This window comes from Castor canadensis, chromosome 3 (assembly GCF_047511655.1).
Source record: "Castor canadensis chromosome 3, mCasCan1.hap1v2, whole genome shotgun sequence".
NCBI lineage: Eukaryota > Metazoa > Chordata > Mammalia > Rodentia > Castoridae > Castor > Castor canadensis.
This window is the reverse complement of record NC_133388.1, coordinates 52,702,172-52,730,004: the sequence shown is the minus strand read 5'-3', so window position 1 is coordinate 52,730,004 and position 27,833 is coordinate 52,702,172. Positions and strand designations below refer to the sequence as shown.

The 27,833-nt window shown below is 39.5% G+C and overlaps 1 protein-coding gene across 1 annotated transcript in view; it reads left to right on the top strand.

Moving 5' to 3' along the window:
- Gch1 (GTP cyclohydrolase 1) overlaps window positions 1–26,780 on the top strand; it is a 46,748-nt gene extending 19,968 nt beyond the window's left edge. Inside the window, exons 2-6 of the mRNA XM_020162022.2 lie at window positions 4,865–4,974; window positions 8,871–8,926; window positions 22,265–22,296; window positions 23,158–23,242; window positions 24,692–26,780. Coding sequence (XP_020017611.1) covers window positions 4,865–4,974; window positions 8,871–8,926; window positions 22,265–22,296; window positions 23,158–23,242; window positions 24,692–24,818 — 410 coding nt within the window. The 3' untranslated portion in view covers window positions 24,819–26,780. The remainder of the gene's footprint in view (window positions 1–4,864; window positions 4,975–8,870; window positions 8,927–22,264; window positions 22,297–23,157; window positions 23,243–24,691) is intronic.
- Window positions 26,781–27,833: the final 1,053 nt, after the last annotated feature.

Here is a 27,833-nt window from a genome sequence, read left to right as displayed (position 1 = left end):
AATGTTTGGAAGATGTACAGATTCTGTATAGCAGCAGAAAACTTGAAATACCTCAAAACAGGGGCTCTCAGTGTGTTACCAAGCCAGAAACAACAGCATCTTCTGGGAATGTGTTAGAAATGCAGATTCCCAGGCTCACCCAGCCCTATTGAAACAGAGCCTGCGGGGGGGGGGTAGCAATTTGTGTCTTAAGTTACCCACCCAGGAGTCTGAGAACCCCCACTGCAAAGGATCATCGTGGGCTTGTCTTACTATTCTTTCAGGAAGCGGTTCTGGAGAGATGGCTGCCCAGCAGCGTAATATTTGCCGTCATTGCTTAGTCATCATGGCATGAGAAAGTTACACCTGAAAACTGACAAACCTTTTAACTTTTGGAGGCTACTCTGCTTTCCTTTGTGGCTATGACTAACAGGAGGAGATAGAGTGCCATAAGCCCTCGTTTCCAGGGTTACCTTCTTGCTGCTGATAACAGGCAGGAAATTAAAACAATCTGTGGTAGTGTTTTGTCCTTATTATTCCCAGATGGTAGCTTTCAGATATGTTGGAGCAAAACATAAGTAAATATAGCAGGGGAACTTTATTATTGAAGAAAAATGATTTGGCTAGGTTAAGGTTATAGTGTGGTTTCATTTTAATGAAATGGGATATAGGCAACATATTAGTGTTTTGTTACTGCACAAAGCGTTAAGCCATATGAGGCAACTGGGTTTTTTCTTTTTTGTTTGAATTTGAGTATGTAACACATTTACGTAAGTTCAAAGTCAAGCTACATGACAAATTATATTCAAAGACTGCTCATTTCCATCCATATCTCGTCTTTCCTGTTCTCTTAGTCCTTTATAGGTAATCGTTTTTATTAGCTTTTGATTTAGATTTCCATTGTTTCTTTTTGCAGATAGACGCGTGTGTGTGTGTGTGTGTGTGTGTGTGTATTTCTATCTTCCCTTCCACGTTCTTTATACGAAAGGTCACATTCTGTACTACCACTTAAAATTATTTTGAAAGTTAGCCTTATTAAGATATAATTAGGCCAGTTGCCCCGCCCTCCGCGCCGCTCCCGGTACCCCCCCCCCCCCCCCCCCCCGCGCCCATCCGGGGACTCGGGCGGCCCGCGAGTCCCGGGGCTTGGGGGGGCGGGGCGGCCCCGCGGCATCGTCTCAGCGGCGTGGCGGGCGGCGCGCACGGGCACTGGCGGAGCGGGTGGAGCGGGCGGGCGGGTGGTGGCCGGGAAAAAAAAAAAAAGATAGCTAGCATTTAATAGCATTCAGCATTTCTGCATGTTCTGTGTGAGTTTTGACAGCTATGTACAGTTGGTTAGCCACCAGCACAATGAAAATACGACTTTTTTCATCATCCAAAAAGTTTCTTCTTATTTTTTTGTAATCAAATCCTTTCTCTCCCACTTGTCTGGTCCCTGATAAAATAAATACCTGTCTACTTACTACTGTCGTTTTACCTTTCCTAGAATAGGTACCATCAAGTGACACTAGGCAATTTCATCATGCAAACGTCATAGCTTCTAGTTACATCAACTAAGAGGACTGTGACGTTTTTGGGACACAGTTTCATGGGACCAGTGTGTGTGTGTGTGGTCCATCGCTGACTGAAATGTGATCACGTGCCACGTGGGAGTACGCTTTTCTGTGTATACGTGTGGCTTCTTTCACTTAGTGTACTACTTTGGAGATCCAAGCATGCTATTATGTGTGTTAGTAGTTCCTTCTGTTTTACGGCTGAGCAGCACTCCATTGTGACTACGTGACAGTTGATACACATTGTCCTTTTTTTTCATTTTTGAAATAACTTTAGACCTACAGAATAACTACAAAGATAGTGCAGAAAGTTTTCACATACCCTTCCCCCAGCTTCCCCTATGACATCTTGCATGGTCATGTACAATTATTGACACTTAAGAAGTTAACATTAGTACAATATTGGTATAATACAGTGCAGTACCTAAACTATAGACCTCATTCAGATTTTGCTTTCCCCATTGCATTTAGTAATCACATTTCCTCTAGTCTCCTCTACTCTGACTGTTCCTCAGTCTGTCCATGTGTTTCATGACCTTGATGCTTTTTTAAAAGAGCCAGGCATACTGGAACATGCCTGTAATCCCAGCTACCTGGGAGACTGAGGTAGGATAATCATGAGTTCAAGGTTAACCTGGACAACTTAATGAGACCTTGTCTCAAAACAAAAAAGGTACTTGTTTAGTTTTTTTGTTATTAGTTATTAGACTACAGTTATAAATTTTGGGAAATAGTAACAGAGAGAGGGCTGGTGGAATGGCTTAAATAGTAGAGCACCTGCCTGGCAAGCATTAGGCTCTGAGTTCAAACCCAAATACTGCCAAAAAGAAAAAAAAATACCATAGAGATGAGATGTGAGTCTCAATATATATTGGGAGCTACACAGTATCATTATGCCTTATTACTGGCAAAGCTACCCTTGATTATTTGGTTAAGGTAGCCATCTGCCAGGTTTCTCCATTGTAAAGTTGCTGTTTTTCCTTTTCTGTACCCTGTTACAAGCAAATTATTACTTTTTACTTTTGTTATTATTCTTGGTGATACTGGGGTTTTATCTCAAGGCCTTGTTCTTATTAGGCAAATACTTTGCCTGCTGAGCCAGGCCCCAGCCTTTTTGCTTCTTAGATTATTTTTTAGGTAGGCTCTCATGTTGTTTTCTAGGGCAGCCTGGACCTTGATCTACCTATTTTTGGGCTCCCAGGTAGCTGGGCTGACAGGTACATGATACCATGCCTAGCTTGTTGGTTGAAATGGGGATCTCAGGAACTTTTTGCCCAGGATCTCAAACCGCAGTTCTTCTGCTACCCAAGTAGCTGATATTACAAGCATGAAACACCATGCCTGGACTAAATTACTGCTTTTTAAATTCTAATGTATATCAGTGTGCATGGGACACAGTTTAGCAATTCTGTCATCTTAGTAAGAGTAGTAACTACCACTTTGTCCATTTAGTTATGAACACATGTGATCCTCATGACACCCTTGTAACTTGGCACTTTATTCATGCCCATTCTATGGTCAAGAGGACTGAAGCACAGAGTGCCTTGTTCAAGGTCCAACAGTTAGCAAGTGATAGACCCAGATCCCAACTTAGCCTCACTCAAGGGCTGGATTTAAGATGTGCTATACTGTTGTCATCAGAGCTTAGAATGAGGATTTTCTTTGCCAGAGAAAATGAATGTGTCTGACATTTGACAATCCTCTTTTGTTCTTTAAGGATTTTTTTGTTTTTGTTTTCAGGAATATTTCTGTGTGACTAAAGAGTCTAGTAAGCGATGCATGGAAATAACAGCATATTAAACTCTTGGAGAAATCCAGGATCCTTCTGGGAACACTAAGGAGCTATTTTTGGACTTCTTTCAGAAATATGGCTGATGGTTAGGGCAGAATATTCAGAACAGAAAACTGCTGGTGGAGAAGGAATATTTACTTGAAGAGTAAAAGTGAGCTTTTCCCTGATGGGTTTTTCAGTCCCTTTACGAGGGATGTCCATGTGTGTCTAAACTCCACACTTCCACTTTTGTTGACCACACTGACTTTTCTACTACACAATCAAATTTGTCTCTGCATGGCCTGACTCAGGGGATGAGAGCTGTGGTTTAGCGGCGACTCAGTATCTGAAAGTCCCTATTCAAGGAGCAATGGAGCCACTGAAGGTCAGGCTGTGTGGGTGGACAATGCACATCCTCCCTGTGACTCACTCGGCAGCCTGCCTTTCAGAGGAGGCAAAAACTGTTGGTGGCTGAACAAGTTGCATTCACCTCCTTCCTCCTGGGTAATCAGATCATATGGATTGGATCTCCCCAAAGTCCTTGAAATCCTATAGCTGAGTGTATCTAGGCTGCTACGCTGTACAGACATCAGTGCAGGGGTTTTCCTATGGATAGATATATTTCACAAATGTGAGATGAGACTGTCCTTTGTACTTTCCTTTTCCCTTTGACAGTAGATCTGAAGAAGCATCAGTGTCATATGACATCTATGGGCAGCATCCTTTGGGTACCTGCCTATGGTCAGGACCAGAGCTGTGTTACGATGCTGAAGTTGTGGCTTATTTTCCTTTATTCCTGAGTAGCACCCAGGACAGGGTATCACAACAGTCACAGAACATTCAAGAACCAAAGTCCCCTCAGGCAGCATCTAGTTAACCTTCTATTCTGGAGATGAGAGAGTAAAGCTCAGTCAGTGCAGGTTTTCAACATAATTTTTTTTTCTTGTTGTTTTTACATGTCTTTTGTGTGCCTGGTCATATGTGCTCATCTGCCTAGCCTCCCTAGAGAGGCATACACATGCAAACCACAGGATTCATTTTCTTCTAAGTCTGGAAAAGTTTACCAGAGTGAAAATTTCTTGGGGAATAGCAGAGGTTAGGTTTACAGGTGTCAGAAGTCAGAACTAAGGATTAGTCTTTTTTTCTTAGATGATTTTCTACATATATAGAAAATATGAAGTAGGAGAAAATGTAAAGAGAGTGAAAGTTACCCATTTCTACCACCAGAAATATCCATAATTTTATTTTGGCATAATTTCTCCCTCCCTCCCTCCTTTCTTTATTCCTCCCTTCCTACTTCTTTCTCAGACTATAAATATATTTGTAATTCTGCATTTGTCATGAAACATTGCATCAAGGATTTTTATGTCATTTAAAGAAAAAGATTTTGCTAATTTATAGGGACTATTAACTGATTTTCATTTGTGTTTCCTTAATATCCTAGTGAAGGTTAACATTTTTTTAAATGCTTATTGTCTTTTCGTATTTAATCATAGTAGTTTTTCAACTTTGTGTTTTCTATAAAGTTGGAAATGTCACTAAGGCAAGCTTCTCATTTCAGATGTCCTGAATGATGCCATATTTGATGAAGACCATGATGAAATGGTGATCGTGAAGGACATAGATATGTTTTCCATGTGTGAACATCATCTGGTTCCGTTTGTTGGAAGGGTAAGGTTTTCCTTGTTGTTGTCTAACAATTTAAAAAATATAATGGAGCCAGGTGCCGGTCATGCCTGTGATCCTAGCTACTCAGGAGGCAGAGATCAGGAGGACTGGGGTTCGAAGGCAGCCCAGGCAAATAGTTCCGCGAGACCCCCATCTCAAAAAACCCCATCACAAAAATGGGCTGGTGGAGTGGCTCAAAGTGAAGGCCCTGAGTTCAAGCTCTAGTACCACAAAAAAATTTAAAAAAGCATAATGGAAAGTTTTAAAATTAGTATAATTATATTAAAAATCATTAGCTGCTAATTCCTAATACCCTGAACATTTACAGTTGCATGTAGATGTTCACTCTGTATCATTCTGACTAATCTAATAACTTGAAATTAAGAAAAGAAAACCCAAACCGAAGTAGCAGATAGCCTCCAGAGTAAACCTTACCTACTAAATACCATGTTAACAGGTGAAGATAATGAGATTAAGTAGCATGATTTGTTTTTATATGGGTAGCTGCTACAGACTCTGAAAACCTTTGCCCTTTTATTTGACTGAATAATGCTTGATCCAAGATACATGTGTACATGAGCAGTAATGAGTGCAGAATTTCTTGGGACAGAGGTTATGGTATTAGTGGATTTAATTTTACCCATGCCTTTCTATATTAGGAAAAATGAATTGAATGCAACCTAGATAACACCAGTTTGTTGTACTTAAATGTACCTTCAAGAATGTGAGTGTTCAGGATAAAGAGTTGTCCTAGTTCCTCCACTCTCATATAACTTTATTTTGGCTTTTTAGTAGTAATTCTCAAGCATGAGACTTGCAGGAAAGAGTGTTATGAATATTACCAATAATACCAAAATTAATAAGTATTAACATTTACTTACATTTTTTTGGTTAAAGTATTTTATTTTTTCACTTTTTTATAGAAGTAAACCCCAAAAATGAACAAAACACACAAAAGGGTGTTTATTTTCTTTGTTACGTGTTACTGCATTGTACCAACATGTCATAATTTGTCTGTTCTGTTCTTAGTGATGTTTATGTTTCCTATTTTTCTTGATATTATAAACAATACTGCTATCAACTTTCTTTTGGTGCCCATATATATGCATTTCTGTTAGGAATGTATCTAAGGGCAGGATTTCAGGCTCATAGTGTATTCTTGTGTTCACCTGACTCAGTGCTGAACTGTGGATCTCCAAATTGGTTGTATCTATTTATATGCCAGCAGTATAGTGAATTTCTAATTTCTTCACATTCTTACCAATCCTTGGCACTTTTAGTCTTAAGTTCAATATTTGGTCGTGTGTATAGTGGTATCAGTCTTTTTACAAAAACAAAAACAACTTTTATCATGGGAAATCTCAAACATATATAACAATAGAAAATAAAGTTTTGTGTTCTTATTAATTTCCATACTTATCAGTACAAGACCAAATATGATATATATAGGTCCCCACTGATTATGTTGAAGCAAATCTCAGGCATTATATTATTTTAATTTCTTCTAGTGTATCTCTAAAGAATTTTTAAAAGAAAACTCCCTGTTTAGCAAGCTCAACTCAAGGCCCCGAGTTCAAACCCCAGTACTGCTACCCCCAAATTAAGAATCCACTCAAAGATTTTCTTGGGATGGAGGAATGGCTTGAGCCATAGAGCACTTTCCTAGCAAGCACAAGGCTCCAAGTTTATACCCCAGTACATCGCCCCCCAAAAAAAACCCAGTAAGTCTTTTAACATGCTAAAAAATAAAACATTATGAATAACATGACTTTTCATCTCTAATCATTAACTGACATTTCTGAAATATTTACTGACCCACACTAGCAATTAATATTAATAGTATCATTAATTAGTATTAATTAGCAGCATCTCTAAAGTATCTTTTATCCACAGAAGCATGACCATAAACAAAATCATCAGTAAATCCTAAGTAGCATCTATCCCATATTTAAACTTCTCCAGTTGTTTCAAAAATGTTACTGTTGGTTTGTTTAAAGAAGAATCCAGTTAAGAGTCACATTTGTATTTTCGTTGCATTTGGTTGTGTCTTTTTAGTCTCTTTTCTTCTAAAATAGCCCCTCCTCCCCTACATTCTCCTATAGAAGAGATGAGGCCTATTGCTCTGCAGAGTGTTCCTTCTGGATTTGTTTCATTCAACCTTTGGATTTCCTAAAAACTAGATTAGATCTAAAGTGTCACAGTTTTAAAGCTGAACATTTTCCTTTTTTGGGCAGTAGTGGGGTTTGAACTCAGGGCCAGGCAGGTGCTATACTTCTTAAGCTATGCCTCCAGCCCTTTTTGCTTTAGTTATTTTCCAAATAGGGTCTCTTGTTTGTGCCAGGGCCAATCTGGGTTGGGATCCACCTATTTTACACTTCTCATGTAGTTGGGATGCCAGACGCTTATTGCCATATTCAGCTTTTTTTATTGGTTGAGATGGGGTCTCCTGAACTTTTTGTGTGGGCTGGCATCAAACTTTGATCCTCCTGATCTCCACCTCCTGAGGTACTAGGACTACAGGTGTGAGTCACTGTCCCTGGCTTAAGGCTGAACATTTTTAACAGAAGTAGTTCACAGGAATTCTGAGGACTTCATATAATACTGTATCAAGAGACATGCAGTGTCTGGTAATCCTCAGTTAATGATGAGGGAACCTTTTAGTTCATCTCTGCCTTTTATTGTAGGTAAGAAGATTAAGCTCTGTTCAAGATGATATGAAGTGTTCATGACCTGGCCTGGGCTAGTACCAAGATGTTTGATCCTGTAGGCATCCTGCTGCCTTCTGCCATAATTACCTCTGTTTTTGTGTTCTGGCTAACTTTGTCTTTTAGATACATGGTTTAGTGATGGTTTTCTAAAAATGGACATTTAAATGACTTAGGATCTTAAGGAAAACCCAAACAGTAAAAGCTATAAACACATTCTAGTTCTGTATAAAAGTGAAAATTTCAAGCAGTTCAGAAGACATTGGTTACATGGGAAAGTTGTAAGTCTTTAATTTTTGTTTGAAACACCCAATATACAAGTGTACTTTACTTTCTTCTCTTGCCTGCCAGGAAGGTGTTATGGTAGAATCCTCTTTAAGGCTAATGAAAAAAAGATCACTAAGTCCTACTTTATCAATTATGTAACTGTAGGTAAATATCAGGTGAACAAATAAAAACTTTCATGATTCAGATGTGTCTGTAATTTTATATCTGGTTAATTGCCTACAGCTGACCATTTACTTTATTAGAAAGCTAATGTTTTCTCATACTTAGTAGTTGGCTCCAAAGAAGTAACATTTACATATTAGATATTCAGTGGTGCCTTCTAAGATGATAGAGGTGGCTTTGCCATATGGTAGTTCATGTAAAAACTTGTTCTTACCGTGCATTTCTGCCAAACCACAGTGGTGATTGTGTCTTTTTTCTTCTGTCAGGACAATGGAGCTCTCCTAGCTCTCCCTAAAAATGGGGCAGCCAAGCAAAAAAGCTCATAGGGATCACTGAGTAGCAGGGCTCAGCAGTGGGGTTCCTGAGGCTACTGTGATGTATGGAAAGGCAACATGTATATTTATAGTTCCTGCCATTTAATGGAGTCCTCCTGGTTATGTCTTGATGTTGCTGCAGGGTCATTTGCCCTTTCTTGAGAATTTTTCCTCTCCAAAAATTTGTATCAACAATTTAACTTTATCAGGGAATCAAATACACTTTAAATGTGTCATTTGATTAATTTATAGTCTTCTTTACCGTCTTTATACAGTTTAAGAATACTTATATAATTGCTTCATTTTATAAGTCTTAAAGCTTCTAAATGTTTTAAAGATACATTGCCATTGCAGTGAATTTACATGTAAGTATACCATGGTCTTTCTATATTCCCTCATTTACCTCATGATTTCTGTCTCTTCTTTGAAGGTCCATATTGGTTATCTTCCCAACAAGCAAGTCCTTGGCCTCAGCAAGCTTGCAAGGTAAGTATGACTGGATTGGTGAATAGGAAAACAGGTTTATAGATTTGCCCCTCTCTGCTGAGAATCTGTCTCACCAAGATTTCTCTCTTTACCTATATGGACATAACTTAGAAGTCATATTGCAATTTACATTTATAGTTGCAAAGGCAATCAGACTTAGAGGGCCTGAAATACAAAGGCCTTCTCTTCTCATCCCCCATTGCCTGTTCCATTTCTGCCCCAGTCCATGCTTAACATCTCAGATCACATCTTTCTCTGTAGAGTTTTCCCAGACTGGAGAAGACCCAAGGTTACCTCCAATCCAGCCCCATGTTTTAAGGCATTTAATTAACAGGGAGGTATGGGAAAGGAAACACAGATGGGGATCCAACCATTGCACTTTTTCAGACTTTAAAAAAATTTTTTGAAGTTGAAGATCATTTGTATTTATGGAGAACAGTATCCAATGCATTATAGGAAATACCTTAGTGCTTACATAGTAAATCCTAAGGACAAAAATAGGTCCAGAAGACTGGAATTGGTCTCACGTGCACAGCATGGCCAAGTCTTGTGAAGACATATGTCACACACTTTTAAAAGCAGATAATGCTCCTTGGTGAATGCATACCACCTGAAGACTTTCACACATCTCTTCTATTCACACATTCTCTCCATAGTGTATTCTTTTATATGAATTGAACCGAGATGATTAGAAGCTTTCCCTCAGGATTTCCACTGATAGTTCTCTCCACTGTGCATTCTCATGAGTGCTAGAAGGGGCATTGATAATGAAGCCTTCCCATGTTTTGTATTTCAGATAGTCTCTCTAGTGTGAATCCTTTTGTGTCTGTGAAGGAAACCAGAAAAAGCAATGGCTTTCCTACATTGCTTACACATATAAGGTTCCTCTCCATTGTGAGTTCATTCATATCTTTGAGAGTTACCTATAAAACTGAAGAGTTTCCCACATTGTTTACATCCATAGGACTTCTGCCCAGTGTGAGATCTGTTATGTCTGAGAAGGAAACCAACCACTGGCGGCTTTCCCACATTGTGTCCATACATAGGGTTTCTATCCAGTGTGAGTCCTTCCATGCTCAGAGAGCATTGGGGATAACTGAAGGTGTTCTCACCTTCCTTGCATTTCTATAGCTTTTTTCCATGTTTCTGATACTTACACAGTTTGTATCCAGTCTGAACTCCAATGGACATGCTTAGGGATGAATGTCCACTAAGGACTTCTATATCTACATGGCTTTCATGTGGTTTTACCCCAGGAGTTTTCTTGTTCACACACGATCTGGAGACAAGCTGGAGATTTCTCCACAATGACTACCTTCTTTATGTTCATGGTATCAGTGTATACATCTTGTCTTTCTCCTGGAATTTTTATAATCACCTTCAATGTTCTGGTCTTCTTGTTCCTTCCAGCTTTTGGGGTACTCTAGTGTCCTAACTAAGACTCCTAGGGATCACAGAGTGATAGGGAAGACTCAACAGCTGAGATGTTATGAGTATTTGTTTTCAGACTTTTAATCAAACCTCCATGTAAGGCCCTGGCCTCCATCCTTCCTTTCTCTGTACCTGTGCCTCAAACATCTCAATGGGTCCTATAGGCCAGGCCGTTCATCTTTAGATTATTCATCTCTGCAGACCCAAGACTGCTTTCCTTGGCTTTGCACAGTTCTGTTCCCAGAAAAGACTCACTGTCTTCTCTCCTGTTTTTTTCTCTTTTCTGTTACAGTCTCCTTTACCATTTTTTTTTAATCATGTGGGTTCAAGTATTTAAAAAAATTCCTTTGTTACCACTTTTATTTGAGTTTTAAGAAGGAAAGGTGATATGTATGTATGGCCACTGGTGTTTAATTGGAAGTCGGCATGAGGTCTGTGTTCATATATCTCACACACGCCTAGCCATCAGTACTTTATTGCTATTAAATATCCTTTGGTATTGCAATTTGTTTGTATACAGTTGTGAATCCCAGATGATGGCGAAACTACTGGGAGGTGTGTGTGTGTGTAGAACAAAATGAAAGTAGGTAATGAATGAACATAGTCCTTACATTAAAGCTAAGTTTGAATTACTTGATGGAGGTTATAGTGATCCTTTCACAATTGGAACAAATGAATCTCTGTGACAAACTGTTTTGTGGTTCTAATGGGTTCCTGCTGCTTCTGTACTGGGAATCACCACAGTCCTGCAACAGGGACACAAATCTTTTTCAATTCTATGTTGGAATCTGTACAAACCACCCCAGCAGTGTTGTAGCTGTACTCCATGGCTGTTCCTTTGCTTTGTTTTTGCTTCCATTTTTCTTATTCATTTCCTCTGGAAAAAACAGGTTGACGAGAGAAATTTAATTTCCCCAGTTTCTGACCTCATTCCTTCTCAGTAACCATGTCACTTGCCAGGGCTACTTGGCACCATGAAGAATGATACTATATACTAGCTGTAATTGCCTCACTGTAATAAAGTGCTAAACATAAATCCAGAAACATCATAGCTTCTGGCAGTGATTTGTCTCTGGTTGCAGTGCCAAGGGTTGACTGAGCAAAGGGTATTGGTATTTATTGAGGGCAGTTTGTTTTACTGTAATTTTTATTATCAACTCCTTCCCTAGTTACTTACTCCCAAGTAATAATAAAGTCAGTTTCATGTCAACTGTGAATAACAGTAACTGTACTATAATTGGTTATTTTTTATAGTTTCATAATTTATAGTTTTAAGTAAAATGAGCATGCTCACTGTGCAAACAAAACCATAGGCCCCAGTTGTCTGGTGTCTTCCCTTCCAACAGTACTGCCAACTCTGCACCTTTCCCATGGGAATTCTGGCACTGCTGAGATGGTAACACACTGTCCATATGGAGCGGACAGCTCTCATATTATAAAAATCTGAACCAACCACATTAGGCTTAGGCTTTGGTGTTTTTTGTTTTCCTTTTTTAGATTTCAGTGCATCTGGGATTTCTTTTTTCCCTATTTTTATTAGCATGTATCAATTGTAGGAAGTATTTCATCTGCTTGGTCTAGTATATTGTTGCTTTCCATTGAATTGATTTATTAAGCCTTTTATTTCCATTATTTTTTTCAGAACCTCCGTCTCTTTGCTGAATTTCTCATTCAAGTTTTTGAATTTCTCATCTAGGTCTTGAATTGACTACTTCATTCATCTGTTTATTTGAATCCACTTTGAGGTCATTGATTCTTTTAAAAACTAGACTTGAATTCTTTGGTATTTCAGCCATTTCACTATCTTTGGATTTAGTTATTGAAGACTGAACTTTCAAAGGAGTCAGATTGCCTTACTCTTTCATATTTCTTATATTTTTAAGTAGGATTTGTGCATCTGTTGGAATGATGTCTTTTCTAGTTTTATTCAGGGGTCATCTTAGTGAGCAGCCTTCTCTTGACTCAATCCCCAATACCACTCAGAGAGGAGAAACAAACCACCATAACAGCAACAATGCCAAAACAAACCAGGTATAGAAATTCAATTAAAATAAATCAAAGCCAACTACTCCAACACCAATAACCATATAAAAGAAAGCATAAAAAATGTAGACTAAATTATGAAGTGAAATATAAATTAAGGTAACAGTAATAATGAGTGAAATATGGAATGGGAAAAAAGAAGCAAGCTAAATAAAAAAAAAGGAGAAGGATGTGAGGAAACGAAAGAGCATGAGATTAAAAACTGTTCTGAAGAAAATACACAAATAAAAACAGATAAAGGTAAGAAAAGGAATAAAAAAATAAAACCAAAAGATTTTAAAAGCTAAAACCAGGCTGGGCACCACTGGTTGACGCCTGTAATCCTAAACTACGCAGGAGGCAGAGATTAGGAGAATTGTGGTTAGAAGCCAGCCCAGGCAAATAGTTCATGAGACCCTATCTCGAAAATACCCATCACAAAAAAAAGGGCTGGTGGAGTGGCTCCAGGTGTAGGCCCTGAGTTCAAGCCCCAGTACCGCAAAAACAAAAAAAAAAAGCTACAATCAGTATTAAAAATATAGTAAAAAGATAAGTTTTTAAAAGTTTAAAAAATGAAAAAGAATTGGACAAGGTTCTTTCTGAGTTCTGTATCATTGCATTCTGCCAGCTTGGGGGGAGGGGTGAGTCATAGCTGGGATTAGTTGCAATTCCTGCTGTTCAGGCTGGTGCTGTATGTAGGCTGAGGACCCGGTTAGTCAGTAGTCAGCTTCAGGGCTGCTTCCCTTCTTTGTGTAACCCAGAGCCACTGCTGGCCCCAGTGAGCTTTCTGGCCTGTAGGCAGATTCCTGCTTGCTCTAGAGGCCCTCAGTTTGTACAGCCAGCCACAGCAAACATCCCAAATGTTTCAGAGAGTGGGGGAAAATGAATGGCACTGAGATCTGTACTGGAAGGGCAGAACCAGGGTACCCAGCACTTTTCTTGCTGGTCTCTATGCTTTCAGATCCCACCCAGTAGCAAACCACGCTGTGGAAGGGAGGAGGCTGGAGAAATCCAGTGATCTGTTGGACTGGGCTCAGACCTCTTGATCCCACCTGGTAGCAACCACACGTGGCAGGGAGACACCACTAGAGGCTGAGCAATCTGCTGGCTTTGGCCCAGGCTTGGAACTCTCAGTCTCAGCAGTAATCTTCAGGTAATGGGACTTGGTCCTTTGCACAGGGGTGGGGCCACTGACTACTGCACTGTCCTCATCATGAGCCCCCTACTGTCTCAACCGCTCTGCCTGTCTGTGTCTGACCCTCCCACTCTCCATGCCTATCTCTGTGGCTGTCTCTCAACCCAAACACTGACAGGGTGTTGGCTCCCTGACTTGTGATTGTTCCTTGTTTTCAGGTCCCAAACAATAGGCCACTTCTTAAGAATGGCACCTAACTATAGCACTCCAATGTATGGGGAGGAATGTAAATTTCTTCTCTAACGTTGACCGGCCACAGAGGAATCAGTGTCATGTGAAATCCCTTGAGTGGCTTTAAGGCTTGTAAGACTGTGAGCTTCTCCTGCAGCAGCACTGCCTGTTGGTTGTCACCAGGGCTTCCTGGCTTACTTTATGGTTCCCTTTCCCCATGCCCTGGGAGCTGAGGTTGGAGATATGAGCTATTTCCTACTTTTCTGTCACCTTTCTGTTTCTCCAAGCTGTTCAACTTTTCTGTCATCTCTTGTATTTCCTGATGCTCTTCTTCTCCTTTTCTGTTCAGAATATAGTCTCTCCTTTGTTTCCCTAACTCTTCTCATTCTGGAGTCACATGGAGGAAGCCTCTAATCTGCCATCTTATCCTGGAAGCCTGATATTTGTTCTGGTCTTGATGTGAACAGCCCCATCTAGAGAGGTACTATGCTGGCCATGATTTATACTATATGGGAAATGGATTCTAGAGAGATCCAGTGCAATCATGGAGTAAATGATACTTTGGGTATAGACGGGAACAATCTTGGTTATTTCTTTTCTTTTTTTTTTAAATTTTTTTTTCCTTTTTCTTTTATTATTCATATGTGCATACAAGGCTTGGTTCATTTCTCCCCCCTGCCCCCACACCCTCCCTTAACACCCACTCCGCCCCCTCCCTCTCCCCCCGCCCCAATACCCAGCAGAAACTATTTTGCCCTTATTTCTAATTTTGTTGTAGAGAGTATAAGCAATAATAGGAAGGAACAAGGGTTTTTGCTGGTTGAGATAAGGATAGCTATACGGGGAGTTGACTCACATTGATTTCCTGTGCGTGGGTGTTACCTTGGTTATTTCTTTTCTTAATGAAAGGAACAGATTGCAAATAATTAAGCTTTCATGAAACAATACAAAGGAGTTGATTATTAGTATGTGGATTTGTCCTTACACTAATAGGATTAAGACTTATGAATAAAATGGAATTCCAAACCAAAGAACTAAGGGCATGTTACTTTCAGATATTTTGTAAAATATTTGAATAAAGGGTTTAATAAACAGAAAAGTAGACTAAGGTTTTATCCAACTGCTATTTCTTATAAACAGTAAGAATATTTAGGGAGTGAAGAGTAATAAGAAAGCTGTGTGCCCTAGTGAAACTTCACTGCTCATTTTAATCTTGTATGTGAAGTTTGTTATATGCTTACCTTTAAACGCATGACCTTTCAGTTTCAGTAAAATCAAATATCAAGCAGTAAAGCTTTAAGTAACAAGAAAATGCCAGAAGTAAGTTGGTCTGTTCAACTCTAGTAGAATTCCTAGAGTAAATTTAGTTTGAACAGAAATTCCTTTTGTTGCTGAAAAGCCATTGAAAGTTGAGCACGTATTTGTTTTCTTGCCTTGGAATAATTGGGCCATTGTAATTAAATCTTACTTATTTATTTAATTTTTGTGGCTCCTGGGTATTGAACCCAGGGCCTTGCACTTGCTAGGCAAGCACTCTGCCACTTGAGCCACACCCCCACACTCAGCGTAATTCAGTTTTGAATTTAGAATTGTAGCACTTTGGGGTAGTCATGGCTAACCTGGGTTTTGAGCACCTGTTGTGAGTGCTCTGCACCAGCCGCTCTGGTGGTTTCAGAGAAGTACACAGCAGCACCTTCCAGGAGGGACACAGTACCGGCTAGCAAGTGCCACAGAAATGCCTGCTGTCCTATTCAAGGCCCTGGGTTCATTCTCCAGTGCCCAAAGACAAACAAAACAAAACAACAAAAGCAAAGTTTGCTTTATAGCTCCAGGTTCAGAGCAGCCATGATGGTAAAAAGGTAGGGTGTGCATTAGATTACAAAGGCAGAGTTTCTTTCTCTCTCTCTCTCCTCTCTCTCTCTCTTTCTCTCTCTCTCTGTCTCTCTCTGTTTCTCTCTTTGTCCCTCCCTCCTTCCCTCCCCCATTATAAAAGTAATATATTGCCAGGCCTGGTGGCAGGCACCTTTAGTCTCAACTACTTAGGAAACTGAGGCAGGAGGATATCTTGAGCCCAGGAGTACAAGTCCAGCCTGGGGAATAGGGCAAGACCTCATATCAAAATGAATGAATGAATGAATGAATGAATGAATAAATAAGGCGATCTTCTACTTGCCAGTTTAACTTCAATTCAAATGATTGGATAAAGTGAAAACTCATCTTTCCCATCCCATTCTTCAGAATTAAAACTATAGAGAGGTCTGGAGGTGTGGCTCAAGTGGTAGAGTGTCTGCCTAGCAAGTGTGAGTTCAAACCCCAGTTCTCCCAAAAAAAAAAAAAAATAGAAAGCTCTGAGAATAAAATTTCATTCTAAAACTATAGAGATTCTTTTATACTATCCTTCTGGAAAATTTCTATGCAAATACATAGTTCTTTAAAACTAGTAAAAGACAACTAGTAAAAGATAGTGGCTCTTGCTTGTAATCCTAGCTACTAGGGAGGCTGAGCTCAGAAGGATCTAGGTTTGTGGCCAGACCAGGCAAATAATTAGTGAGACCTCATCTCCAAGAATAACCAGAGCAAAATGGACTGGAGGTGTGGTTCACAGGGTAAAGCTCCTGAGTTTCAAACCCCAGTCCCACCAAAAATAAAACAAAAAAGGAGATTATACCCTGATGCTGTACTACAAGTTGTTTATTATTATTTTGTTCCTATTTACAATACCTTGAGGTTCCTTTGACATCTTTTAGCCTCCCAAACTGCAAGTTCCTTTTAAGAGCTACATTATATTTCTTTGGCTAGCTTATTTATTTATTAATTTTTGATGGCCCTGGGCTTTGAACTCAGGGCCTCACACTTGCTAGGCAGGCACTCTACCACTTGAGCCACTTCATCAGTGGTTGGCTTATTCATTTAGCCAGCCTTTGATATATATGTATATATAGTTTGCAGATTGAGGAATGCTTTTATGAACATGTTTTATATGTTATCTTTGTATAATGGGAATCTACCTGCAAGAGAAATTACTAGGCTAGAAATTTCTGGGTTAAGGATAGCTAAATTTTAATATCACCCAATTGTTTTGCAAAACACAATACCAATTCATTCTCTGATAATATATAAGGGGTATGTGTTTTTCCATATTTTTGCTAACGCTAGGTTTCGTTAGCGTTTAGTTTAAGTCTTTGCGAACTTTAAATCTTCGCTCTTTCATAGCAGGTGTTCAATACCCAGATATTCTAAAGACCTAATTACATTGGGGTGGTGACATAGTTCAAGTGGAAGTTTATTTAATGATTAAAGTGATTTTAAAGTGATAAAGTGATTTTATTTGAATTTCTGTCTTTTCTTAACTTTTTTTTTTTTTCTGTGCTGGGGATTGAACCAAGGACCTTGCACGTGCTAAGCAAGCCTTTCCACTGAGTTACACCACCAGCCAAATTTGAATTTCTGTAATAGGGTGAGGTTGACTATTTTCAGAAAGTTCCTAATTTTCCATTGGGTTGCTTGCACCACCAGGGGTTGCCATCTCCTCTTCTGCCTCCACAGGTACCCCTTTGAAGATACATTTTCATTGTTATTTTAATTTTTATTATATTTATTGACTCACTACAGACTAATGAGTTTCATGTGACATTTCCATGCCAGCTTATATTGTACATGGATCATGTTTACCCTTCCTTTCACCCCACATCTCCCCTATTCTCCTTCCCAGTCCCTAAGTCTCTCTTCTCCTTTTAGGTCTTTTTTTCCCCTTCACTTCCCACATATGAGCAAAACATGTGATATTGGTCCTTCTGTGACTGACTTACTTCATTTAACATGATGATCTTCAGTCCCATCCATTTTCTGCAAATAACATATAATTTCATTCTTCATGGCTGAAAATGTGTGCCACATTTTCTTAATCATTGATCTGCTGATGGGCACCCAGGCTGATTTCATTGCTTGGCTGTTGTGAATAGTGCCGCAATAAACATAGGTGTGCAGGTGTCTCTATTCTCTGCTGACTTATATTCCTTTGGATATATACCCAGGAATGGTATTGTTGGATCATATGGCAGTTCTAGTTTTAGTTTTTTGAGGAGCCTCCATACTGTTTTCCATAGTGGTTGTACTAGTTTATATTTTCCCCAACAGTGTATAAGAGTTGCATACCCCCTGCATTCTTACCAGCATTTTTTATTTTTATTTTTTTTTATAATAGCCATTCTGTCTAGAGTGAGATGGAATCTTAATGTAGCTTTGAATCGGTTTCCCTCATGGCTGAAGATAATTGTTGCTTACCTTTCACTTACTGATTTGCACAAGCTCTTTGAACATTAACACATGTAGGTCAGGTGACATAAGTAATTTTCCCCAACTTGTTATTTCTTTTGATTTTGCTTTACAGTATTTTTCCATAAAGAAATTGAAACTTTTTTGTACTCATAAACTTTTTGTTTTCTTGTATTTATGTGGCCTCATTTTTATATTTAAGTCTTTGCTCCATGTGGAGGTATTTTGGTCTGGGGATGAGGAAGAGCCCATTCACTGCTGTTGGATGTTCATTGCCGGCTGTGGCCTGAGGTGCTGACCAACCCCTCTGGGATGCTGGACCTTTCTTAGCTTCCTCCTGAATCTCTGTGCCCTAATCTCTCAGGCCTCCTAAATCTGCACTCAGGGGTGGCTGGAATGTTCTTTCTAAAGTACAGAGTTAATGATGCTTTTCCTTTTCTGGCTCCCTACAGCTTTTAAAGTTGAAAGTCATTAAGATAATTTTTTAAATGCCAAAAGAATAGAAATCACAAGTCTGAAAGTTGAAAATCTTGTATCAAAGGTTGCTGGGAAGTCTAGTTGAGAGGGTACACATTAATATCTAGGAAAGAGAGGAAATAATAACTAAAAAGATGCCTTAAAAACTTAAAAAATCTAGCCAGACATAGTGGGTCATGCCTGTAGTCTTAGCAACCTAGGAGGTAGAGATTGGGAGAATCATGGTTCATGGTTAGCCCAGGCAAAAAGTCTTCAGGACTCCATCTCAACTAATGAAAACCTGACTGTTATGGTGCATGTCCATCATCCCAGTTACAGAGGAAGCATAAATAGGAGTATGGCAGTCCAAGCTGGACCTGGCATAAATTTGAGACCCTATTTCAAAATAACCAAGTCAAAAAAAGCTGAGGACATGGCTCAAGTGATTTAGCATTTGCCTTGAGTTCAAATTCCAGTACTGAAACAACAACAAAAACTTTAAAAATCTTTATGAGTAAATTAAAAAAAAAAAAAGAGGAGAGAAAGGAATGCACTAAGTGCACTGAGAATTAGAAAACCTGAATATACAAGTAGCCGTTAGAAAAACTCAAATTAATGTTGGGGGCAGGAAGGAAGAGGCTAGACCTCGTTAGTTTTGTAGACATTCTTTCCTAACTGGCAAGCAACCACTAATGTCTGCTGTATTAATCATTCAAGAGCATAGAAGAACCTGTAAAGCCCCTTGATTAATTTGATGAGGCTGCCTGTTCCTGATAACAAGGCCTGATAAAGCTAGCTCATAGCTATAAATTAATCTCATTTGTAAAAATTGTCAATGTCAAAAAGATCTAACAGGCTAGTTGAAATACTGTTTTCAAACCCAGAGTTTATTTTGATATGAGTAGTTTATATTAAAATCAACCTTGGTTGCAATTATGTTCCTGACACTTCTGTACATCTCACACACTGGGGGACATAAGTGAAAAGACACAGGAAGAGGGGGGCAGCATGAGAACCACAGCCTGGGCTCTGTCCGCCTATCCCCGCCCCATATCAGAGGAGGTATTTAACTGTTGTTCTTGTTCTGGGAAGGGCAGGAGAAGAAAAAAGAGACATAGGCATGTGTCACAAGGTTGGGGTCTGAATTAACATTACCTGTAATGCCTTCAAAAAGCCCAATGTAGGGCTGAGGGAGTGGCTCAAGTGATAGAGCGCCTGCCTAGCAAGTGCAAGGCCTTGAATTCAAACCTAAATACCACCAAAACAAAACAAAAAAACCAATCACCCCCCAAAAAATAGCCAAAATTCCAAGACAATAATTTAGTTAAAATGGCTCTTAGAAGGTAGCCTTCAAGGCAGCTAGCAGAAAAGCACACATTTTCTGATGTGCTGTTATTTAGACTTCAAAGAATTCTCACAAATGAAGTTCTATGGCACATGAGTTCATCAGCAGTAAAGGAAAATAAGCTACAATGGACAAAGAGGGCAGAGGTTGGAGTTACTAGATACAGAATATGAAACAAGTGTATCAAAGAATAAGAGGATTGAAAGTTTGACAAAGGAATGAGAAACTTTTGGAGGTAGCCAGGAAGATTGCAAAAAGGACCAAATCTAACTTCCAGAAATAAAACAAAGATGACAAATGACACCAAATCCCAATGTGCTCATTAACTAGCAGATTAGGCACAGATGGAAATATAGTGAAGTGGAAGAAAGATCTGAGTTATGTCATCATAGAGTGTAACAGAGACAGGCAGAGAATGAGTGAGAGTGTGAGAGACCAAGACTAAGAGTGTCTGATATGCCCTTCACTGGAATCCTGAGGGCTGACAGAGGTCATGGAGTAGATACAGTATTAGGAAGACAATGCCTGAGAAAGTCTCCAAAACACATGAGAAATACAAGTCTTCAGATTCAAGAAGTCTAATACATCCCAAATAAGGCAAATAAATTCAAATCCCTACTGAAAGTCAACATAGCAAATTGCCACAGGGAAATGTCATAAAAGCAGCCACAGAGAAAAATATCAATTAACTATTAGACTGACAATTGGTTTGCCAACAACAATACTGAAAGGCAGGTAACTATCAGTGTCAAACTAAAATTCTACTCCCAATACACCTTTCAACAAATTATCCTTCAAATACCCAAAGGAATGCAACTCAGGTTACTCCTGAGGCACCTGCACACCCATGTTTATTGCAGAGCTGTTCACAATAGCCAAGTTATGGAAACAGCCAAGGTGCCCCACCACTGACGAATGGATTAAGGAAATGTTGTATTTATACATAATGGAGTTTTACTCAGCCATGAAGAAGAATGAAATCTTATCATTCGCAAGTAAATGGATGGAATTGGAGAATATCATTCTGAGCGAGGTTAGCCAGGTTCAGAAGACCAAAAATTTTATGTTCTCCCTCATATGCAGACTTTAGATCTAGGGCAAAGGCAGTAATGTTGTTGGACTTGGGTCACACACTAAGGGGAGAGCACATATGGGAGGAATGGGGATATGTAGGAAACCCAAAACTTGAAAGCTTTTGATATCCCAACTGCAGAGGAGCTAATACAGTAACCTTAAAATGACAGAGGTCAATTTGGTAAGGTGACCCGGAAGTAGTGAAGAGGTCAGGTAGAGATGAATCAGTTTGGGTTGTAATACACTTGTGCATGGAAGCAATGCTAGGAATCTCTCTGTATAGCTATCCTTATCTCAATTAGCAAAAGCACTATGTCTTTTTTATTATTGCTTATGTCTATTCTTCAACAAAATTAGAGAAAAGGTCAGAACAGATTCTGCCTGGAAGCAAGGGGGGGGGGCGGGCAGGAGAGGGAGGAGGCGGGGGGCAGGGGGGAGAAATGGCCCAAACAATGTATGCACATGAATAAATGAATAAAGAAAAAAAACAAAACAAAAACAAATTATCCTTCAAGCAAGAGGGGAACAGGCAAAAAAGTTAGGGAGATCCTATCTCAACCAGCAAGTCCTCTTCCTCCCCCTCTGCTCCCTCCTTCTCCTCCCCTCCCACCGCCTTCTCTTTCTGGTAGTACTGAGGATTGAACTCTGGGCCTCTCACACTACCACTTGAGCCACACCCCAGCTTCAAGTTGCCAGTCCTATCTGGCAAGTGTTGTGGCAGAAGAGCCATAAAATGCCTCATCAGGGAAATGACACTTCAGCTGAGTCCAAATTTGACTGAAAGGTCAAATTTTAGAGAAAAGGTCCTTAGCATGAATTGTCATCTTCACACAGGTAATTCCCATCACCATCTTTGCATTTCATGACTAGACAGAAGAGAATCCATTGCCTCACAGATTGTGTTGTAAGAGCAAGAGGCTTTTATTTAGGGAGGCCATCTGTTCTGATTGGATTATCCTAATAGATACAAATAGCCTTTTTAAAATTTTTAGCTTGATCTTTAAGCTCTGATAAAACAATATGATTAATTAGAACACTTGACTTAGCTTAAAATTGATGACTTGGGCCCTTTAAAAAATTGTTACCTCTAATTGTGTTCTTCCTAAGTGAATGTTATACTTGGAGACCTATGAGTTCTGTCTCTCTCTTTAGCGACATAAGGAAGCACCACTGTGTAGTGACTGGTGGTCTCTGTTAGACTGTGTCTCCCGTCTCCCTGTGGGTCTCATATCTCTCCTCTTCCCATAAGCGTTATTCCCTTCCACACCCCACTATTGCTCCCACGCAGTTCTTTTTGTTTTATGAGGAAGTCTTGTCAATTTCCCTTCAAACAGTGTATGATTAATTACAACAACTGTTTCTTTTCCAGGATCGTAGAAATCTATAGTAGAAGACTTCAAGGTAAGCCTCTGCAAGTTTTATTAAAAATGTTTTACAGAAAACATAGCTTCTTTCAGAAAAAGTGTTTTGGTCTATTACAAATATAATAAATATGACAGAAAGTAAAAAATCCCCAGGAAAGAATATCTGTATTTCAAGCTTGAAGAAGAAATCCCTGTCATATCAGCATATTCCTTCACATTTCCATGCATATACCAACATTTTCAAATAAGTTTATGTTATATTTAGATAAAAGTGGGTTTATATTATATCCACTTGGCCTCACTTTCTTTTTTCCCTACTTCTCCCCACTTAACAGCTCTTAAACATTTTCCACATACATGTAACTATCTCATTCATTTTGGTGGCTGTTTAGAATTCCGTTGTATGTACCATGGCTCACTTTCATTAACTCCTGTCCCAATAGACATGTGGGGATTTTGTCAGTTTTCCAATAGTTGCAATGCTTCAGTGAACACCCTTGTATGTGTTCAAAGACAAGTTGTTTCCATCAGCACAGGAACTGCCATTATTCAGGTTAAGTTGTTGGTTTTCAACAATTTAATAATCAGCCCATTGTTAATACTATTGCAACTATTTATTTCTTTGCTCCCCTCTACCTCAGTGGAGGTGCTTGTTAGCCAGTGTTCTGTCAGTCTTACTGCACATGTCAGACATCACCACCATTTTAGTCCTTTCCTTGCAGAGATGCTGGAGACCAAGAGGTTCCTGGGGTTTCCCTGTAGTGCAGGTGGGAAAATTGAACAGGGGCCTCCTTGTGTCTTACAGAAGTCTGCTCTTTAAGATTTCAAATATTCTAGAGGCTAAAAGCTTCTAGCTATCTGTGTCAGACTTAAACTGAGATCTTTGTCACACCTGCAGTTCAAGAGCGCCTTACAAAACAAATCGCCGTAGCCATCACGGAAGCCTTGCAACCTGCTGGAGTTGGGGTAGTGGTTGAAGCCACGTAAGTCCAAACCTGCCTTTGGTAATGTCATAGCGTTCATGTAACTGAGCTGATGGTTAGTGCTGCTTGGTTTTTCTAGGGCCAGTGATGCCCTAGAAAAAACAGTTGTCACTGTTGCCTTCCTTCCCTAGGCCATTTTGCCTGTGGTCATGCACTGATTACTGATAGAAAGGAACCAGGGTCCAGGGAAAGAGGGGCTTCTGTTTTTGCTTTGGTTTGTTTTAGCGAAAACTGTAGAGGTGTAGGAAGTCAAAGCTAGTCACAGAGATTTGTACAACCAGTGCCATTTTATGTCTTCTCTTGCTTTTTTTCTTTAGCTTTTTTTTGGTCCAGTTTTTCTAATATAACACATTTGCAAGATAGAGAAAGCTAAGAACTGATACAAAGGACAACTGAAGAAACTGTTTTAAAAAGAGAAAATAATTAGAAAAAAAATTTAAATGCTACATAAATATCACACATATTTGTGGGGCACCCTGTGATAGTTTGATGTATATATAAATTGTATAATGTTTCAGTCTGGTTAAACATACCTATCTCCTCAAACATTTTAACATTTCCTTGTTTTTGTTTTTTTGGCAATCTGGGGTTTGAACTCAGGACCTCACACTTGCTAGGCAGGTACTCTACCACTTGAGCTATGGCCCCAGCCATCTATTTATCATTTCTTTATAGTAAAAACATTCCAACTCCTTTCTTCTAGCTTTTTGAAATACGCAATACGTTATTGTGTATCATATCTGCAGGCATTTACTAGAGCTTCTTGTTCCATCTCATCAGTCAACCCTCCCCCCATTCTCTGGAAACCACCATTCAACTCTCAATTTCTATGAGGTCAACTTTTCTGGATTACACAAATTAGTGAAATCATGTGGTACTTGTCTTTCTGTGCCTGGCTTGTTTCACTTAACATAATCATCTGCAGATGCACACCCTTCCTTAACTTAGAATGAATTATGAGAACTGCATATACCATGTGGGCAATTTTCATCCATTCTGTGTATGGGGTGCCACAAATTCTGCTCTGTGCAGGTGGTCTGGCTTCACTAAGTTGTGTGGTCCCATTACCTGGATTCTTCCTTGCAAGAGCAGCAAACTTCAACATCTCTCTGACCACCTAAGCTACTAGCATGCTGCCATCTTGGTCCTGAAGGTGGACCAAGCAAGAATTATGAATTTCTTTTCATCTTTGTAGACCATTTATACTGTTTTCACCCAAGAAGAAAATTCCATTTCCCCCCTCATGTTGGATGCATCAAAGACTCAATCACTCAGAAGAACAAAAACTAAAAGACTTTAAAAACTTGGAACAAAGTTTAGGTAACATTTGTGTATGAAGGGATATCATGCTACACTAGGTTCTGTAAGCTCAGATGAATCTTTTGGCCTGCTTTTTATTTGAAAGCCAAAATGACTCCTGTAAACAACCTTTGTTGTCTTGTCTTGCAGACACATGTGTATGGTAATGCGAGGAGTGCAGAAAATGAACAGCAAAACTGTGACTAGCACCATGCTGGGTGTATTCCGGGAAGACCCCAAGACACGGGAGGAGTTCCTGACACTCATTAGGAGCTGAGTGTCAGAGTGCGCTGTGGTGTGAAGACCCTGCTGCTAGTGCCACTGTCCATCTCAATTGTTAGCATTCCATTTTCAATTGGTATACATGTGAGCTCTATTCCTCGTCACTAATTGTATTTAAAAATTATTTATAGAAAGTTGAATAAAATAATCTACAAAGGGGTAAGCCCTACTTTCTTCTTGCCACCTTTTAGTGGCAACCTTAGTATGAACTGCCAAGAGTATAAATTATATGCACAACCACTGCCTTGCAGAGAGCCCAAGGGTGCTGGTAAGGAGGAGAATTCATGCATTTGATGGAATTGTCTAGTAATCCGAGTCAGCAGCAGAGGAGCACCGGGCGTGGGAGAGCACTAGGCCAATACGCTGTTTTTTCCTCTTCCAGCGGAAATGGTATAATTCTGAAAGTGTTAAAATAATGTTTGTACACCGTGCAGCATCACTGTATCAACTCAAACTCCGCTTTGGCCATGTTTATTAAACCACCAGTGGCATTTTATTTGTTTTATTTTTATTTAGTATGCCCTTGTAATGTTAGTCTCCATGGGAGGGTGGTGGAATATACGTGTTTTAAATTTTACTGTAAGTTATAAATCCACATTTCTACCTTCTTCTATTCTTTTTAAATTTGAGTACGGGGAATTAGTTCCTGGAGTTGTTTACGAGTTCATTCTCATGTCATCATACAGGGATTTAGAATTTAACTCTCTGTGCCTTGATGAGAATGTCACACCATTTAGACTATACTTTTGCCTTTTTTAAGAAGCCATTATTTTATAAGGTTAGCACTGACACTGCACGTACCTAGTCGTCAGCTTTCTTGGGCGTTTACCTTGTGTGTTCCACAATGTAGGTGCGTCAAAGCAGTTTTTCTTGTTTGTTTGTTTTTATTCTATGAAATCTTTTTCTAAGTATTTCTGGAGTGCCCATCCCTTTCAGGTCTGCAGAGCGCTAGCTTCTGTGGACCTGGGATGCTCATGGTGAGCTGAGGGTAGCTGGCCTCGGGGCCTGTGGCCTCTGTTCTGAGCAAACTGTGCTGTTAGTATCTGTGAAAATGCACAGGGGACCTCCAATCTTGTTTTGCGCCTGGTCCTCATGGGTCCTGCCTTCAGGGAACCTCTGTTCAGGTGGCATAGATATTTCAGTCCAAGAAACTATTGCCTTATTTCTCTTTATCTTAACATTTCTTCCACTGGGGCAGTGTGGGCCAAATTAAAACAAAGTACTCTCAACTCCCCTACAAAACACAGACAGGATGATCTCACCAGTCTCTCATTTGATTGACATTGCGCTCTTCATTCTTCAAAAGAATAAGCCACACTGCTTGCTTTCACTTTGGTAGTCGGTCCATCTCTGCCACTTCAGCCATTTAGTTTACGATGCACCAAGATGGCAGAGGTGTTTTGTTTCATGTTTAAATCTCTCTACTTTTCCCTAGCCTTTTATATATTTGGAGTTTCTAAAGTACAGTGGTGGTTGATTTTGAGTCCTTACATAAATCTAACATGGTATAAATATTTGTCTGCTTAATATTTAGATGTTTCTAGGTAGAATTCTAAGCATTCAAGTCATGTCTGGTATTTAAAGTAAAAAAAGTGTGACTTGGAGGACCAAAGAAATTGTTAGCTATAAATTCACATTTTTGAGATCATTTGCATTCCTTTTGAATGACTATCTATTCTGATATTTCCTAGAAGTGTTCTTACGAATGTCTGATATGTCCACAGGCTGTTGTCTCATTGGTAAATACAAAGTAATGACCTTTTCTGATTTACTCTGGTCTGTAGTACTTCAAAACTTCCTTTTCCTATCCATTGACATTGAATCCATTTTGGAGATTTTAAAGAATTTGATGCATTTAAATATACTGTTCAATTTTATTGTATGTTTGGATTTTATGTATGTGTATGTGTGTTTCTGAAGTTGGTTCTGTTTAAATTATTAAAGTATTATAAATTTGTTCTTGTGCAAGTTTCTTTTTCAACCACTAGTATAAATATGTATCACTTCATTCAGTTATTTTGACTTTATTTTAGCCAAGATACCCATCCTTAGGACTGCTCTTATCCATTGAGCTGTTAGAACACACATCTCAAAGGCTGTACAACATAACCTCAGGGTCTACAGTTCTCTTTGATGGCTGGTTGGGGTGTTACTTCAGCTCTTCCTGGTAATGGGAAGGGGAGATCTAGGGTGTTCCTCACGTCCCTCTGTGACCTAATCTCGAATTTGGGTGGCTTCAGCCTCCTGGACACCATCACTCCCTCTCCTGTGGGAGCTGTTTGGGGTGGGGGAGTGGGTCGGGGAAGGCAGAGCATCTGGAGGGTAGGGAGTATAAGGGTCATTTCCTTCCCTCTTCTAGGAAGAACCTACCCTGGGCAAAACTACCAGTAAGGTGCAGGGTTTTGCTGTCTTCTTTCTGCCCTGACTCAGTGTTCAGTCCCTGTTCCTGGTGGTCTTCCCCACTGCCTTTTCCCCTTTGGCAGTACTCACTGGTTGTCCATGTGTCCAGATGCCACCTTGTAGCTGTGGTAGTGAATCTCATCACCCAATTAGGAATGCTTATAAAACACAGGTGTCAAAACAGTAAGCTGCTCAGCTCTACCCAAGCTGCTGCTCCTGAGTTTTTTAACTGAAGATTGATTGGATGAATTCCTTATTTGTCTCCCAAAGGTTTTAAAAAATATTCCCATCAGCACAACACCTGGGTTCACCATGATGGGCATGGACCCTGCAATGATCTTGAAGATAAGAGGGAGTCTCCATGGATGAGTTCAAGGTGAAGTATGAATACCTGACTACCCTATGCCTTCTACCCTATACTTGATATATTTTAATTTTTATCATGCAAAATAAAACATGTAGAACGGTAGATAGACTATATGAGCCCCCAAACTCATTACCATCTTGTTTACAACCTCTATACCTTTCATCCTCACTCAGTTGTATTGCATACAATTTCCAGGCATCATTTCATTCATAAATATTTCAGTGTCTAAATGAAGTAGAATCA